Source organism: Lolium perenne, chromosome 4 (genome assembly GCF_019359855.2).
Source record: "Lolium perenne isolate Kyuss_39 chromosome 4, Kyuss_2.0, whole genome shotgun sequence".
Taxonomy (NCBI): domain Eukaryota; kingdom Viridiplantae; phylum Streptophyta; class Magnoliopsida; order Poales; family Poaceae; genus Lolium; species Lolium perenne.
In genome coordinates, this window is record NC_067247.2 from 135,120,516 (window position 1) to 135,137,582 (window position 17,067).

At 42.8% G+C, this 17,067-nt stretch overlaps 2 protein-coding genes across 2 annotated transcripts; both read left to right on the forward strand.

Moving 5' to 3' along the window:
- The first annotated feature begins 11,750 nt into the window (after nucleotides 1-11,750).
- LOC127293975 (uncharacterized) lies at nucleotides 11,751-14,294 on the forward strand. Its single transcript, XM_051323709.1, has 3 exons — nucleotides 11,751-12,047; nucleotides 12,673-12,810; nucleotides 13,876-14,294. The coding sequence occupies exons 1-3, from the start codon at nucleotides 11,919-11,921 to the stop codon at nucleotides 14,053-14,055; spliced, it is 447 nt and encodes a 148-aa protein (XP_051179669.1). The 5' UTR covers nucleotides 11,751-11,918; the 3' UTR covers nucleotides 14,056-14,294.
- Nucleotides 14,295-14,745: 451 nt separating this feature from the next.
- LOC127293973 (pentatricopeptide repeat-containing protein At3g12770-like) lies at nucleotides 14,746-16,746 on the forward strand. The gene has a single exon (XM_051323707.1). The coding sequence runs from the start codon at nucleotides 14,763-14,765 to the stop codon at nucleotides 16,503-16,505; it is 1,743 nt and encodes a 580-aa protein (XP_051179667.1). The 5' UTR covers nucleotides 14,746-14,762; the 3' UTR covers nucleotides 16,506-16,746.
- The last annotated feature ends 321 nt before the right edge of the window (nucleotides 16,747-17,067 follow it).

The window sequence follows — 17,067 nt, forward strand, 5'->3', positions numbered from 1 at the left end:
CTCAGAACCACACCCAACCTCTCTCGCGTTCAAGCTTATCCGCGGACGAGGAGATCCTTGCCAGCTAGAAGCTTCCAGAGACCGCCACCTCTTCGACCATGGCCATCGCCGTGTCGAGGCCACAGGGCTTCCCTTGGCCTATAAAATAGGTGGAGAGCATCGCCGTGCACGTCTTGTTCATCTCCTCCACTCCATTGCTGCTCAGACACCTTCCATCTCTCACACACATCCACTCTCTGTCGCCGGAGTCAAAGATAAGCCGACGGAGGAGGCCACCCCAGCCTCCGGCGCGTGGTCCAGGAGGAGCGCCTGGACTCAAGGAGCATCTGGGAGGAGCCCAGTATCCAGGGGAGCCGTGTGGAGAATCAATTTCATCATTCCCTTCTGCAGCACATCGCCGGGGAAATCTCCAATCGCCGTCGTCTCCGTCAACCATCGCCGGAGCCGACCACACCTTGAGCTTCAGGGTGAGAATACGCATCTATAGCACCTACTCTCGCTTCATAGCATCGCCTGTAGCCTCCGATTCAATTCTTGCCGGAGTAGCACCGCCGCAGTACCCATCGCCGGCGTCGCTCCGGTGATCCCCTCGCTAAACCATAACCACCATTCGATTCGTCTAGTTGTTCTCGTTCGTTTAGCACCAACCACGCATCCAGGGAGGCCTTGTAGCGACGGCGCCACCGTGCTCTGGCCGCCGGCGTTTAACCGTCGGTGAGGTCAACGGCCCTAGTCCTCTTTGACTAGTCTTTGCCTGCGTGGCAGCCAACGTGGTAGTAGCCCCACCAGTCAGTCTTTGCGGGTATAAGTGAACCGGTATCTTTAGTATTTTTACTTTATTTCAAATTCCAGTAAATGTCTGAAACTTTGCAAAATCATAGAAATTTCATTTCAACTCAGAAAAATGCAAATAGTATATCAAAATGCTCACAAAAATAAACTCTATTCAGATAAAATATAAAACAAAAATGTGTGTCAAAATAAAAATTCACTTATTTTTAACCTTATTAATTATGCCATTTCATTTATTTAAAATACAATTTGAATTCAATAATTAGTGAAGTTTCAAAATTAAATATTAGTTATTCAGTAACTAAGTAAAATGTTAGGATTAATTTTATTTACCATATTTGCATTAACTTAATTATTAGTGGTAATTCATAAACCCTAATTTGCATATTACCATTTACCATTTTCTTTAAATAAGTAATAACTCAAGACAATATTATAAGCCAATATTATTTTGGTAAATCCAAAACTTATTTACTTAAACATCTTTGGTTAACAAGTAATTATTCTAAAACTTAATAACAATTATTAAACCCTGATTCTTAATTAAACCTAAATAGGAATTACTCTAATTATTAAATCTTGTAAAAATTAATAAAATGTGAAACCATTACTAATTTTGATTCAAAGTAATAAGAAACCACAACTCTATTACCAATCATCAATTTTAGGAGTTGTACCATAATTTAGAAACCCTAGTTTCAATTTGAGTAAGACCTTGATTCCATTATTTCATGTGATCATCCTAAATTAGTGCAAACCTAAAACCCTAGGGGTTTAGCCCATATGATTATATCCACTTCACCTTTAGGTGTAGAAACTTAATAAACCACCAATGAGCGCATACTCATGATCCATTAAAATAAAACTAAGTACAATTTACAGGAGACCATCATATCATGTGTTTATTTTTAGTTAACACTTATATGATCCTCTAGTACCACTTAATTGCAAACCCTAACTTGTGAATTGAATTAGTACCACTAACCACTATCCTATATGCCATACCATTTGAATCAACCTCAACCACCAAACCCTAGTAGAACTATAATGATGAACCTAGTACCAACCTTGTGTAACAATCCATATCACATGCCCCTATTCCACTAAACCCTACTTAGGAAATGACAAACCACTTAGCTTGGCAACCATTAAAGATTACTTAGTTAAGTAGTTGTGAAGTCATAGTAAACCCTGACTCATAGCAACACCTTGACCATCATTCTTTGATATGATACCATAATCAACCATAGTAATAACCCTGCCAATACTTGTTGTATATAGAACCAATTCAACTTAAGAACCCAACTAGTCCCTATTAGAGAACTAAATGAATCCAATGGGAAACCATAGAAAACCATAGCTCCTATGTATAACAGTTCATATTCTTATCTAACCTGTTCTTCAAAAGTTATTCTTTTGAAGCACAAATGTCAATCAAACCTTAGAAGCCCTAATCCTTCTTTGAAATACTCATTGTTTCTTAAACAACATGTTCTTCAAAAGTTATTCTTTTGAAGTATAGTATAAGTAATCATCAACCATGTTCTATAGAACTTAAAATTGACAACTGTTCTTTATACATTATTTCACCACTATTCCTTATGTGTATGATTGTTATGATGTCTTATATCACTTGGTTATGATGCTAATATAACCAAACCCTAATAAGAACCTTGTTTGAGAACCATTCTAAAAGTGCAACCAACCCTAAAGAAATCTTTACAACTCATACATCCTAAATCATCGAGGTTAGGTTACGCTCGGGACGATTGCATCTCATACTATGCATTGTAGCATCTTTGCTAGTTCTTTAAACATTGTCCTTACCGGACGATGATGGTATTTCAGCATTTGGAGTTATCACGTATCGAAGCTTTTGCCTGCATAATCTTGCAGTCAAGAAAGGCAAGTTCATCGCTTGCTGATACGTCTCCGACGTATCGATAATTTCTTATGTTCCATGCCACATTATTGATGATATCTACATGTTTTATGCACACTTTATGTCATATTTGTGCATTTTCTGGAACTAACCTATTAACAAGATGCCGAAGTGCCAGTTCCTGTTTTCTGCTGTTTTTGGTTTCAGAAATCCTAGTAAAGAAATATTCTCGGAATTGGACGAAATCAACGCCCAGGTTCCTATTTTGCCCGGAAGCATCCAGAACACACGAGAACCGCCAGAGAGGGGGCACAGGCCCACCAAACCCTAGGCCGGCGCGGCCAAGGGGGGGCCCGCGCCCCCCTATAGTGTCGGCGCCCCTTCGACCTTCTAACGCCGCCTCTTCGCCTATATAAAGCCCCTCGACCTAAAACCTCGAGACGAAAAAGCCACGGTACAAGAAACCTTCCAGAGCCGCCGCCATCGCGAAGCCAAGATCTGGGGGACAGGAGTCTCTGTTCCGGCACGCCGCCGGGACGGGGAAGTGCCCCCGGAAGGCTTCTCCATCGACACCACCGCCATCTTCATCAACGCTGCTGTCTCCCATGAGGAGGGAGTAGTTCTCCATCGAGGCTCGGGGCTGTACCGGTAGCTATGTGGTTAATCTCTCTCCTATGTACTTCAATACAATGATCTCATGAGCTGCCTTACATGATTGAGATTCATATGAGTTTTGTATCACAATTCATCTATGTGCTATTCTAGTGATGTTATTAAAGTAGTCTATTCCTCCTCCATGATGTAATGTTGGCAGTGTGTGCATCATGAAGTACTTGGTTTATGCTATGATTGTGATCTCTTGTAGATTATGAAGTTAACTATTACTATGATGGTATTGATGCGATCTATTCCTCCTTTCATAGTGTGAAGGTTACGGTGTGCATGCTATGTTAGTACTTGGTTTGGTTGTGTTGATCTATCTTGCACTCTAAGGTTATTTAAATATGAACATTGAATTGTGGAGCTTGTTAACTCCGGCATTGAGGGTTCGTGTAATCCTACGCAGTGGTGTTCATCATCCAACAAGAGTGTAGAGTATGCATTTATCTATTCTGTTATGTGATCAAAGTTGAGAGTGTCCACTAGTGAAAGTATGATCCCTAGGCCTTGTTCCTAAATACTGCTATCGCTGCTTGTTGTTTCTTGTTTCTGCGTTTCTCTGCTGCGTTACTATCGCTTGTTATCGTCCTGGGCAAAGCACTTTTCTGGTGCCGTTGCTACTACTTATTCATACCACCTGTATTTCACTATCTCTTCGCCGAACTAGTGCACCTACTAGGTGTGTTGGGGACACAAGAGACTTCTTGCTTTGTGGTTGCAGGGTTGCATGAGAGGGATATCTTTGACCTCTTCCTCCCTGAGTTCGATAAACCTTGGGTGATCCACTTAAGGGAAAACTTGCTGCTGTTCTACAAACCTCTGCTCTTGGAGGCCCAACACTGTCTACAGGAAAAGGAGGGGGCGTAGACATCAAGCTATTTTCTGGCGCCGTTGCCGGGGAGGAAAGGTAAAAGGCACTCATACTTCGGTTCCAGGTAACAGTACTTTTCTGGCGCCATTGTGTTTGTGCTCGAAGCTATTTCCTTTAGATCCTGCAATTGCATCTTTTTGTTTCTTGTTTTACACTAGTTAGGCATAATGGAAAACAACAAAAATATGAGAGATCTTTATGAACTTTATCTTGAATTAGGACATGATGTGTTTGAAGAGAGAATTAAAAAACCCATGGAACTTTATATGCATGCTAATGGGAATGTTATTAATATGAATGCTTTGAACACTATTGTTTCTAATGCTATGGAAAATTCTAAGCTTGGGGAAGCTGGTTTTGATGAGCATGATCTTTTTAGTCCCCCAAGCATTGAGGAGAAAATTTTCTTTGATGATACTTTGCCTCCTATTTATGATGATTATAATGATAGTAGTCTTTTGGTACCGCCTGTTATGGAGGATAAATTTGATTATGAATACAACATGCCTCCTATATTTGATGATGAGAATAATAATGACAGCTACTTTGTTGAATTTGCTCCCACTACAACTAATAAAATTGACTATGCTTATGTTGGGAGTAGTAATAATTTTATGCATGAGACTCATGATAACAATGTTTCATTTGATAGTTATATTGTTGAGTTTGCTCATGATGCCACTTAAAGTTATTATGAGAGAGGAAAATATGGTTGTAGAAATTTTCATGTTACTAAAACACCTCTCTATGTGCTGAAATTTTTGAAGCTACACTTGTTTTATCTTTCTATGCTTGTTGCATCATGCTTCTTGAACTTGTTTATTTACAAGATTCATTTTCATAGGAAGCATGTTAGACTTAAATTTGTTTTGAATTTTCCTCTTGATGCTCTCTTTTGCTTCAAATACTATTTCTTGCGAGTGCATCATTAAAACTGCTGAGCCCATCTTAATGGCTATAAAGAAAGAACTTCTTGGGAGATAACCCATGTGTTATTTTGCTACAGTACTTTGTTTTATATTTGTGTCTTGGAAGTTGTTTACTACTGTAGCAACCTCTCCTTATCTTAGTTTTGTGTTTTGTTGTGCCAAGTAAAGTCGTTGATAGTAAGGTTCATACTAGATTTGGATTACTGCGCAGAAACAGATTTCTTTGCTGTCACGAATCTGGGCAAAATTCTCTATAGGTAACTCAGAAAATTATGCCAATTTACGTGAGTGATCCTCAGATATGTACGCAACTTTCATTTTATTTGAGCATTTTCATTTGAGCAAGTCTGGTGCCTCAATAAAATTCGTCTTTACGGACTGTTCTGTTTTGACAGATTCTGCCTTTTATTTCGCATTGCTTCTTTTGCTATGTGGGATGGATTTCTTTGTTCCATTGACTTCCAGTAGCTTTAGGCAATGTCCAGAAGTGTTAAGAATGATTGTGTCACCTCTGAACATGTGAGTTTTTGATTATGCACTAACCCTCTAATGAGTTTGTTTCGAGTTTGGTGTGGAGGAAGTTTTCAAGGGTCAAGAGAGGAGGATGATATACTACGATCAAGAAGGGTGAAAAGTCTAAGCTTGGGGATGCCCCGGTGGTTCACCCCTGCATATATCAAAAAGACTCAAGCGTCTAAGCTTGGGGATGCCCATCCCCTTCTTCATCGACAACATTATCAGGTTCCTCCCCTGAAACTATATTTTTATTCCATCACATCTTATGTACTTTACTTGGAGCGTCTGTGTGCTTTTGTTTTTGTTTTTGTTTTGTTTGAATGGATCCTAGCATTCATTGTATGGGAGAGAGACACGCTCCGCTGTAGCATATGGACAAGTATGTCCTTAGGCTCTACTCATAATATTCATGGCGAAGTTTCATCTTCGTTAAATTGTTATATGGTTGGAATTGGAAAATGATACATGTAGTAATTGCTAAAATGTCTTGGATAATGTGATACTTGGCAATTGTTGTGCTCATGTTTAAGCTCTTGCATCATATACTTTGCACCTATTAATGAAGAAATACATAGAGCTTGCTAAAATTTGGTTTGCATAATTGGTCTCTCTAAGGTCTAGATAATTTCTAGTATTGAGTTTGAACAACAAGGAAGACGGTGTAGAGTCTTATAATGTTTACAATATGTCTTTTATGTGAGTTTTGCTGCACCGGTTCATCCTTGTGTTTGTTTCAAATAGCCTTGCTAGCCTAAACCTTGTATCGAGAGGGAATACTTCTCATGCATCCAAAATACTTGAGCCAACCACTATGCCATTTGTGTCCACCATACCTACCTACTACATGGTATTTCTCCGCCATTCCAAAGTAAATTGCTTGAGTGCTACCTTTAAATTTCCATTCTTCACCTTTACAATATATAGCTCATGGGACAAATAGCTTAAAAACTATTGTGGTATTGAATATGTACTTATGCACTTTATCTCTTATTAAGTTGCTTGTTGTGCGATAACCATGTTCCTGGGGACGCCATCAACTACTCTTTGTTGAATATCATGTGAGTTGCCATGCATGTTCGTCTTGTCTGAAGTAAGGGAGATTTACCGCCAAAATGGTTAGAGCATTGCATATTGTTAGAGAAGAACATTGGGCCGCTAACTAAAGCCATGATCCATGGTGGAAGTTTCAGTTTTGGATATATATCCTCAATCTCATATGAGAAAATTAATTGTTGCTACATGCTTATGCATAAAAGAGGAGTCCATTATCTGTTGTCTATGTTGTCCCGGTATGGATGTCTAAGTTGAGAATAATCAATAGCGAGAAATCCAATGCGAGCTTTCTCCTTAGACCTTTGTACAAGCGGCATAGAGGTACCCCTTTGTGACACTTGGTTAAAACATATGCATTGCGATGATAATCCAGGTAATCCGAGCTAATTAGGACAAGGTGCGGGCACTATTAGTATACTATGCATGAGGCTTGCAACTTGTAGGATATAATTTACATAACACATATGCTTTATTACTATCGTTGACAAAATTGTTTCTTGTTTTCAAAATCAAAGCTCTACCACAAATATAGCAATCCATGCTTTCCTCTTTGAAGGACCATTCTTTTACTTTTATTATTGAGTCAGTTCACCTATCTCTCTCCACCTCAAGAAGCAAACACTTGTGTGAACTGTGCATTGATTCCTACATACTTGCATATTGCATTTGTTATATTACTCTATGTTGACAACTATCCATGAGATATACATGTTACAAGTTGAAAGCAACCGCTGAAACTTAATCTTCCTTTGTGTTGCTTCAATACCTCTACTGTGAATTATTGCTTTATGAGTTAACTCTTATGCAAGACTTATTGATGCTTGTCTTGAAATACTATTCATGAAAAGTCTTTGCTATATGATTCATTTGTTTACTCATGTCATTTACCATTGTTTTGATCGCTGCATTCATTACATGTGTTTGCAATAGTATGATCAAGTTTATGATGGCATGTCACTTCAGAAATTATCTTTGTTATCGTTTACCTGCTCGGGACGAGCAGAAACTAAGCTTGGGGATGCTGATACGTCTCCGACGTATCGATAATTTCTTATGTTCCATGCCACATTATTGATGATATCTACATGTTTTATGCACACTTTATGTCATATTTGTGCATTTTCTGGAACTAACCTATTAACAAGATGCCGAAGTGCCAGTTCCTGTTTTCTGCTGTTTTTGGTTTCAGAAATCCTAGTAAAGAAATATTCTCGGAATTGGACGAAATCAACGCCCAGGTTCCTATTTTGCCCGGAAGCATCCAGAACACACGAAAACCGCCAGAGAGGGGGCACAGGCCCACCAAACCCTAGGCCGGCGCGGCCAAGGGGGGCCCCGCGCCCCCCTATAGTGTCGGCGCCCCTTCGACCTTCTAACGCCGCCTCTTCGCCTATATAAAGCCCCTCGACCTAAAACCTCGAGACGAAAAAGCCACGGTACGAGAAACCTTCCAGAGCCGCCGCCATCGCGAAGCCAAGATCTGGGGGACAGGAGTCTCTGTTCCGGCACGCCGCCGGGACGGGGAAGTGCCCCCGGAAGGCTTCTCCATCGACACCACCGCCATCTTCATCAACGCTGCTGTCTCCCATGAGGAGGGAGTAGTTCTCCATCGAGGCTCGGGTGCATGCCGGTAGCTATGTGGTTAATCTCTCTCCTATGTACTTCAATACAATGATCTCATGAGCTGCCTTATATGATTGAGATTCATATGAGTTTTGTATCACAATTCATCTATGTGCTATTCTAGTGATGTTATTAAAGTAGTCTATTCCTCCTCCATGATGTAATGTTGGCAGTGTGTGCATCATGAAGTACTTGGTTTATGCTATGATTGTGATCTCTTGTAGATTATGAAGTTAACTATTACTATGATGGTATTGATGCGATCTATTCCTCCTTTCATAGTGTGAAGGTTACGGTGTGCATGCTATGTTAGTACTTGGTTTGGTTGTGTTGATCTATCTTGCACTCTAAGGTTATTTAAATATGAACATTGAATTGTGGAGCTTGTTAACTCCGGCATTGAGGGTTCGTGTAATCCTACGCAATGGTGTTCATCATCCAACAAGAGTATAGAGTATGCATTTATCTATTCTGTTATGTGATCAAAGTTGAGAGTGTCCACTAGTGAAAGTATGATCCCTAGGCCTTGTTCTTAAATACTGCTATCGCTGCTTGTTTACTGTTTTACTGCGTTACTACTGCTGCGTTACTACTGCTTGTTTACTGTCCTGGGCAAAGCACTTTTCTGGTGCCGTTGCTACTACTTATTCATACCACCGGTATTTCACTATCTCTTCGCCGAACTAGTGCACCTACTAGGTGTGTTGGGGACACAAGAGACTTCTTGCTTTGTGGTTGCAGGGTTGCATGAGAGGGATATCTTTGACCTCTTCCTCCCTGAGTTCGATAAACCTTGGGTGATCCACTTAAGGGAAAACTTGCTGCTGTTCTACAAACCTCTGCTCTTGGAGGCCCAACACTGTCTACAGGAAAAGGAGGGGGCGTAGACATCACTTGCTCATGTCATTTGATTATTTGTATCAAACTATATGCAAAGTACTATACTTATCACTCATGCATTGAAAAGCAAAGTATTATTTTACAATTATGAATATGACTATGTGGTGGGCAATGGAACCATGGTATGTGTTGATATGGTGGAGGTTCCATTGCATGGGTTATATCACCCTAGGATTAATTACCAATGCCGTCCAGTGATTCTAGCGCCGTACAAACCGCGTTGACCATGAGATCTATAATGGCTCTGGGGAAGCCAGCCGTATCTTTTCCCTTCTGCACGCCAACGGATTGGTAGAGCCGGCGGGGTGTTGGAGGCACTGCCGTAGGTTGGGATAGCCTTTTAAATCCCCATCCATTCGTGATGATGGCTCTACGATCTATGAAGGATTGCCCGGAGTACACCGTGAGTAAAGCCATATTATCGGGGGAAGTCTACTGGGGGTGTACGGTTGGACAAAAGGGTGGGTTTGCAGTCGCGGAGAAGGCGGTGTGGGCTTGGATCTTTATACCTGGCCTCACACCAAAGGAAGTGTGAACGGGGGCAAGTTCCTCAAGCGATGGCAAAAAGGGTGAGATCTCTTGTGGGAAAAGTAACGCACCTCTGCAGAGTGTATCAAATTGTGACTGTCACTCCCTGTTCCGGGAAGGGAACTGCGAACGCGGCAGGAAAGGAACTCCACGAAGTTCTAGTCAACCTGTGAAGACTGACGTGCATAGTTTTCAGAATAAAATAAACCTTTTGAAGAAATGATTACAAAAACTTGCATTGGCCTATGACTTTCTGGTCTATGGCTGTAGCTAGTGCATGATACACCTATTTCCTAATATGAACTTGCTGAGTACGCTCGTACTCATTCTATCTCGTTTGAACCCCCTTCTTAGATCAAAGCACTGAAGGAGAAACTACCGTGGAACTCGAAGACAAAGGAGTCAACTGCAACAAGATGAGGAATTCAGTCAAAGAAGCCAATGGAGTCAACTTCTGCATCAGCTATAGTGGAAACCTAGACTAGTAATAGAAGGGAATCTTTCCCTAATCCTAGCACCTAAGTAGCTAGAATTCTATAGCAAGCCAAGTAGCTCTTAAACTTGAATTAGCAATAAGATAGACTACGAGTCGTTCTTCTGGAGCTTTATTTGAAGTTCTATAGACATACCTTGGACTCGCATATGTTTCTGTTGTACCACTCTGAGAGATGTAATATGAGTGGAACGGTGTTTCACTTGTGTTATGTCAACGACTTGTGTACTACACCATGCAGTGGTACGCTGGGTCATCACACAAGGCAACCCTGGCCTCACCCTCCCCCCTATATAAAGAGGGGAGGGGCCAGGGGCGCAACCCACTAATTCCCCCTAACCCTAGCCGCCACCCTCTATCCCTCCTTCTTCCTGCGCCGGCTTGGCGAAGCCCCGCAAGAATTCTCCTCCACCACCACGGTGTCGTGCTGCTAGGATTCTGAGGGGATCTACTACATCCGCTGCTCGCTGGAAAGGGAAGAGGGCGTCTACATCAACTACGTACGTGTGACCGAGTACGGAAGTGATGCCCGATCGCAGCACCAGAATGCACTTTTTCATCAACCACAAGATCTGATTTCGTTAACGCTTTGGATCTTCGAGGATTAGTACCTCATCTATCTCGTTGCTTTGATCTCATAGATTAGATCTTGGTTTTTCCATAGATTGGATCTTGGTTTTATTCGTTCTTGCGGTAGAATTTTTTGTTTTCTATGCTTCGAACCCTACAATATGTTAGGTAATTGGCTCAATGGAGTTGAGAAGCAAACTAAAGCTCGTATACACAGAGGCGTTTGTGCTGTAGTATGGGCGTTGTGGAACTATAGAAATGATATGATTTTTGACAAGGTTAGAACTGCTCATTTTTTTTACAGCTATCCGTATGGTTACTTTCTGGATCCGCGAATGGTCTTACCTGCTAGCAGAGGCGCAACAGGTGCATAAGGATTCTAGATGTAAACGTTTGAATATGGTCGTACGGGCTATCTACAACCAGGACGGCTGGCGGCTTGTTAGACGTTTACATAACACTTAAGAGCACTACTTTTCTTTTGTTTTGCTGGTTGATGTTTATGTACATCCTATAGGGTACATGAGGTTTGCAATTTCTATAACTCTATTGTTCTAAATAAGACAATAGATGGTTGTATGCATCGACTGATACAGAGGCCGAGGCTCTGCTCCCTTTTCGGAAAGAAAAATCAAGTATACTATGCAAAATAATTTTATTTTGAAAATAATAAAGTGCTAAAAATAAATATGCAAGCAAAGTAAAATAAAGTGTGTTTCTTATAATTTAAAATGAATCAGGATTTATGCATGGTTTCATGAGAAATGGATTTATGGACCAGTAAAATAAAGTGTGTTTCCTCAAAGATAAATCTGCCATTCTGAAAAAGGAAACGCTGTAAGCAGGCCATAAATTGCAAAAATAAAAGAAAAAATACTCCTCGGCTTCTTTTTTATTTATTTTTGGGTAAACAATAATCACGTGTCGTGCTTGGCCGCCATAGAACCCTAGCTCGGCCATAAACCCTCCTGTGCTTCGACCTCCCCACCAAGAAAGAAAACACAGCCGAATAAGAAGAAGAAAACACGGCCGAATAGCTAGCTACCCACATCCGCCCCCTTCCCGTCCCCCCTTCCTCAAGCCAGGACCAGACCAAGCTCGATGGACCACGTGAGGGCGATGGAGGAGCAGATCGTGATGCAGCGGATCCAGAAGAAGCTGGAGGAGGTGAACGCCGCCGCCCAGCAGCACCTCGCCGGCGTGCAGGACCATGTCAACTTCACTTTGCAGGTCACGCACCCCCTTCTTAATTAGAGTCCAGGGTCAAGATTCGGGTTTCCTCTAGCACGCAGATTCAGGGCAGGGGAGCGGAATCCCTGATGCCTATTCGTGGGGTCTCGGATTGGGGGCGGTTCCTGGATTCGTGATGCGGGATTTCAGGGATTCGCATTTTACTTTTCCGGCGGCTAATTTTAGAGTAGATGCAGCTAATCCTGCAGTAGTCAAGAAATTATGCGGGTTCTAGAAGGAGTTTCTCGTTTATTCTTGGATACTTAGTTGCTCTAATGCGGTTCACACGAATCTAGACAAAATTTAGCCAATGTTTTGACTAAATCCGCGACAAGTATTAGGGCCAGAGGGAGTAGTAGATTATAGATGGGACACCAGAATTTTGGGGGACCGGTCACTTAAAATAGTGAAACAATAAGTTTCTAGATTTGATGTATATCTAGAATGGATGTGCACGGTTTACATGAATTGTTGAAGCCCATTGACTATTCTGATTATTGTGAAGGGGAAAGATATTTTGACACGAAATAAGCTTGTTATTGTATTCATAGTAGGGCTATTTGCCTGCATGAAAACACCAATGCTGACGCCTGTTTGGATTTCTTTTTCTCTGAATGATTTTCAGAAAGCCTACTTCCAGTGTGCATATGAGTGCTTTGATAGGCGACAAAACCAAGAAGCGATCGGCAGCTGCGTAGAGAACTGTAGCGTGCCTGTTCTTTCTGCCAACCATGTTCTTCAGGATGAGATGGCTAAGTTCCAGGTACTTCGTGCTTTCCTTCACATATCATTATTTTTTCACAGATGTTATGCTATACTTGTTTCTCTCAAAATGAACAACATGGGGTCAGCTTTGTTTCTGCTCAGTTATGTATATAGTTTCAGTAGCATTATTCCGCTGTGCAGGTACTACAGCTATAACTATGTCATTTATTCTGTGCAATCAAGTTAGAGTTTTGTTGCTGCTCTATCATGTACTTTGTCATTCTTTATTGAAATGAAACTGCAACCGTTTCTGTTGCCTTCTGAACTTTGATTTAGCATTATTGTTGAACCATATCTGTTGATGACGCATTTATTTGGTGATCAGAGCACTCATATGTGCCATGTATGATTTAAATAAGCAATGAGTCAGTGATTTGAATAATTGATGGCCTGACATGTCAACAAATACTTGGGAGTAATCTCTTTGCGCTATATAGGTGTAAGTTTCAGACTATCAGATGCTATGCATATGTCTTAATGTGGTTGTCTCTGTCTGTTGATTAAAATAGAATCAAGAATTCACTCATACAAATATGCATACTTAAAACTCTTTCACGATTTATCTCTCTAGCACCTATCGTCTAGCTTCATCTCTGTGTTCCGTTTCTTTAAGTTGCCCAGTCCTGAGCAATTACACAGTATGCAGTATTGCAGTGGCTAGGTCATCTTTGTTTGTTACATGATCTGCCCCCAGTTCAGCATGTTATTTCTAAAACCTTACAAGCCTGGCTATTTGTGAAAAGAGAGCTAGTAGTGTAGTCAGTCTTCTTGAGTGGTCGTTTATATGTGAAGAACCAAGAATTCTGAACATAATGGTTAACTGCAATAAATTTTACATCAGAGCATTGGTCTTTGTACACTGTCTACAGTTTGCAGGGTTACATACACAGCATCTTGCTTTACCAAATTTATAAATGAGTGACCTGAATAAACCACCAGTTAGAAAAACATGGGGGAACATTCTCCTTTCTCTTTATATTTTTACATGAAGCAGGAAGTATATATTGCATTTATACCCTTGTGTGGACATGCTAAAATTGAGATCTTCTCTTCCTTCTTCCAGGAAAGGATGAACCGTTCTTTGATGGTCTGCCAAGACAAATTTGAAGCAGCAAAGCTCCAGAAGATGAAAACAGATGCATCTCAGGAGTTCGAATCCTGTGTGAACAGGTCTGTCGAGGACAGCATCAGGGTTCTGCCCCATGTGGTTGAGCAGATCAAGTCTACTATTCATATGAATTAGAGGAATCATAGTCCAACCCCGTTTTTGGCCGCGGAATCATTAGCTGAATCTATGCAGAGCCTGTGTCAACTTTCGTGGAACATGATGACTGTACCTTGTTACTACTGGTCTACTGCTGTGAGAATTATGTCGGCAAGCGTTTTTTTTTTTTTGCTGAGAGATTATGCAATCTAAATGTTACCTTGTTACTAGACTAAAATTTTCTTGCTTCATCTTATTGGCATACATCTTTCAAGTCACATGTTGTGTACATTTGGTTTCAATTTTATATCCTGGTCAATGCATTGTGATGTGAAGGCAGCAGAGTTGCCCATTTACCATGTTGGCTGGGACATTCTGAAAAAAAGAGCGAAGTAGGTGAATGCAGTCTACAACGGCATCAAATTTTCCCATTTGCATTTGTTTTTCGGTGTTAACACATTTAGTACAATTCAAGTTTCCCAAACGAATCAAAATTCCTACTCAAATATCGTACTGATGCATAATAATTGTTGCTGAAATTGAGTGAAACATTGACAAGTATTATGAATTGGAGAGTGAAACACTCATTTTATCGACAAGTACTCCGTATTATGAATTGGAGTGAGTACATCTTTCAAATCTTACATGTTAATTTCTGATCAGAAGCTGTACCATGCGATGGTATTTTGTGCTTCCTGAAACCCAACACAGTCACCGGCTGCACTCAGCCCTGAGGTCCAAAAGAGATGCCATCTCCCCTCCAGCCGCTGCCCACCGCCGCCGCCGCCCTTGCCCAGCACTGCATCCGCCTCCTCTCAGCCGCCGGCTTCTCGTCCCCCTCCTCCCTCCGCGCGCTCCTCCCCATCCACGCCCGCGCCGTCCTCCTCGGCATCGTCACCAACCCCGCCTTCGCCACCAGGCTCCTCGCCGCGGCCGCCCCGTGCTCCCTCGCCTACGCCCGCAGGGTGTTCGACGCCGCGCCGCGCCGCGATGCCTACATGTGGAACACCCTCCTCCGCGCCCACGCCCACGCCCACTCCCACTCCCACTCGTCCGCCTCCGACGCCCTCTCGCTCTACACGCGGATGCGCGCCGCGGGCGTCGTGCCGGACTACTACACCTACCCCATCGTGCTCCCGGCGTGCGCGGCGGCGCGCGCCCCGCGGCTCGGGCGGGCCGCGCACGGCGACGCGGTGAGGTTCGCGCTCGCGGGCGACGCGTTCGTGCACAGCGCGCTCATCGCCATGTACTGCCAGGAGGGAGAGGTGGCGGACGCCCGGCAGGTGTTCCTGGAAAGTGGCCGTGCCCGCACGGTCGTCGCGTGGACGGCCATGGTCGCCGGCTACGTGCAGAACTGCTTGTTCGCCCAGGGGGCTGCGGTGTTCGGTGCCATGGTTGCCGAGGGCGTGCTTCCCAACGAGATCACTCTCATCAGCTTCCTGCCCTGCCTGCAGGGGCAAGAGTGGCTCGCTGCCGGGGAGATGGTTCACGGGTTCGTTGTCAAGCTGGGGTTCGATGCAAATGCCCCGCTGGTGAATGCACTCATCGCAATGTATGGGAAGTGTAAGAGCATCAAGGCCGCAGAGGAGTTGTTCGACGGAATGACCGCGCGTACCGTTGCATCCTGGAACACGATGATTGCCATGCATGAGCAGAACGGTGAGGGGATTAAGGCGATCAAGTTCTTCCGCAGGATGCTTACCGAGAAGGTGGGGTTTGACACCGTCACTCTTGTCAGTGTGCTGTCTGCTTGCACACGCTCAGGAGCCCTTGAGACAGGAAAGTGGGTGCATGAGCTCGCGAGGAATCATGGCCTCGATGCTGATGCGAGGATCGGCAATGTTCTTGTGGATATGTATGCAAAATGTGGTGATCTTGCTTACGCAAGAGTGGCTTTCGATGGTCTGCGTGCGCCGGGCGTCGTGCCATGGAGTGCCATGATCAGTGCCTATGCCAACCACGGTGAGCCTGAAGAGGCTCTCAATTTATTCTCCCGGATGAAAGGCCAAGGGGTGAAGCCTAATTCCTTCACGTTCACCGCGGTTCTGGTGGCATGCGCCTACTCGGGCCTCGTCGATGAAGGGCTGAAGCATTTCAATAGCATTGTCAGAGAATACCGTATCTCACCAACGCTTGAGAACTATGCCTGCATGGTTGACATGCTGGGACGTGCCGGTAGACTTGTCGAAGCATATGAAATCATTAAGGGGATGTCGTTGCGACCAGACAAGTGCATCTGGGGCGCATTCCTTGGTGGCTGCAGGCTTCATGGCAACCTGGAGCTAGCTGAGTTCGTCGCCAAGGATCTCTTCCAGTCAGGATCTCATGATGTCACGTTCTATGTCTTGATGGCGAACATGTACTTTGAAGCTGGAATGGTGGAAGATGCAGAAAGGATGAGGAGGACCATGGAGGGGATGGAACTCAAGAAAACAGCTGGGCGTAGTTCAGTCTGTACCAGTAGAGAAAGAAAAGCCATCATCAGGTAGCAAATTGGATGCAGCTTTTAGGTTAGACTGCTTGTAAGCAGTTATATCCACATATTGTCCCTCTCCTCCTGAGGAAAAATCACACGTTGTTTAGATGTCCAAATTAGGCTCTACCATATAGTTTCTTCATAAATTGAGCTCAGATGTCTTCTCTGATCTTGTTAATTGTACATTGGGGATATCCTTCCGGTTAAAATCTGATGACCAGCAGCATCTCCAGAGGTCCCTTTTTAAATGTGATTTTACACTAGAGCTGCAGAGGTAACTGAAACAGAGTTCCAGAAAATAATGGGTTGCCCAATATTTCTTCAAACAAACAATAATTGCCAAGGGCAAACGACTGATTAGAGTTTCCTTTCTCATGCTAGTAGGATGAGTTGAAATGTGGTAAGACTGAGAAGTTATAGACTGAAAATGATATAAACCTTATGCAATTTAAGCACTGACATATATCCTGTCCACTGAAATGAAAAATACCAAGGAGTGATCTTTTTAATTATACGTCATTTTTTAGATTAATTATCTGCCATATTTAGTCTCTTTGCTCTGGGTTTGCTCATTC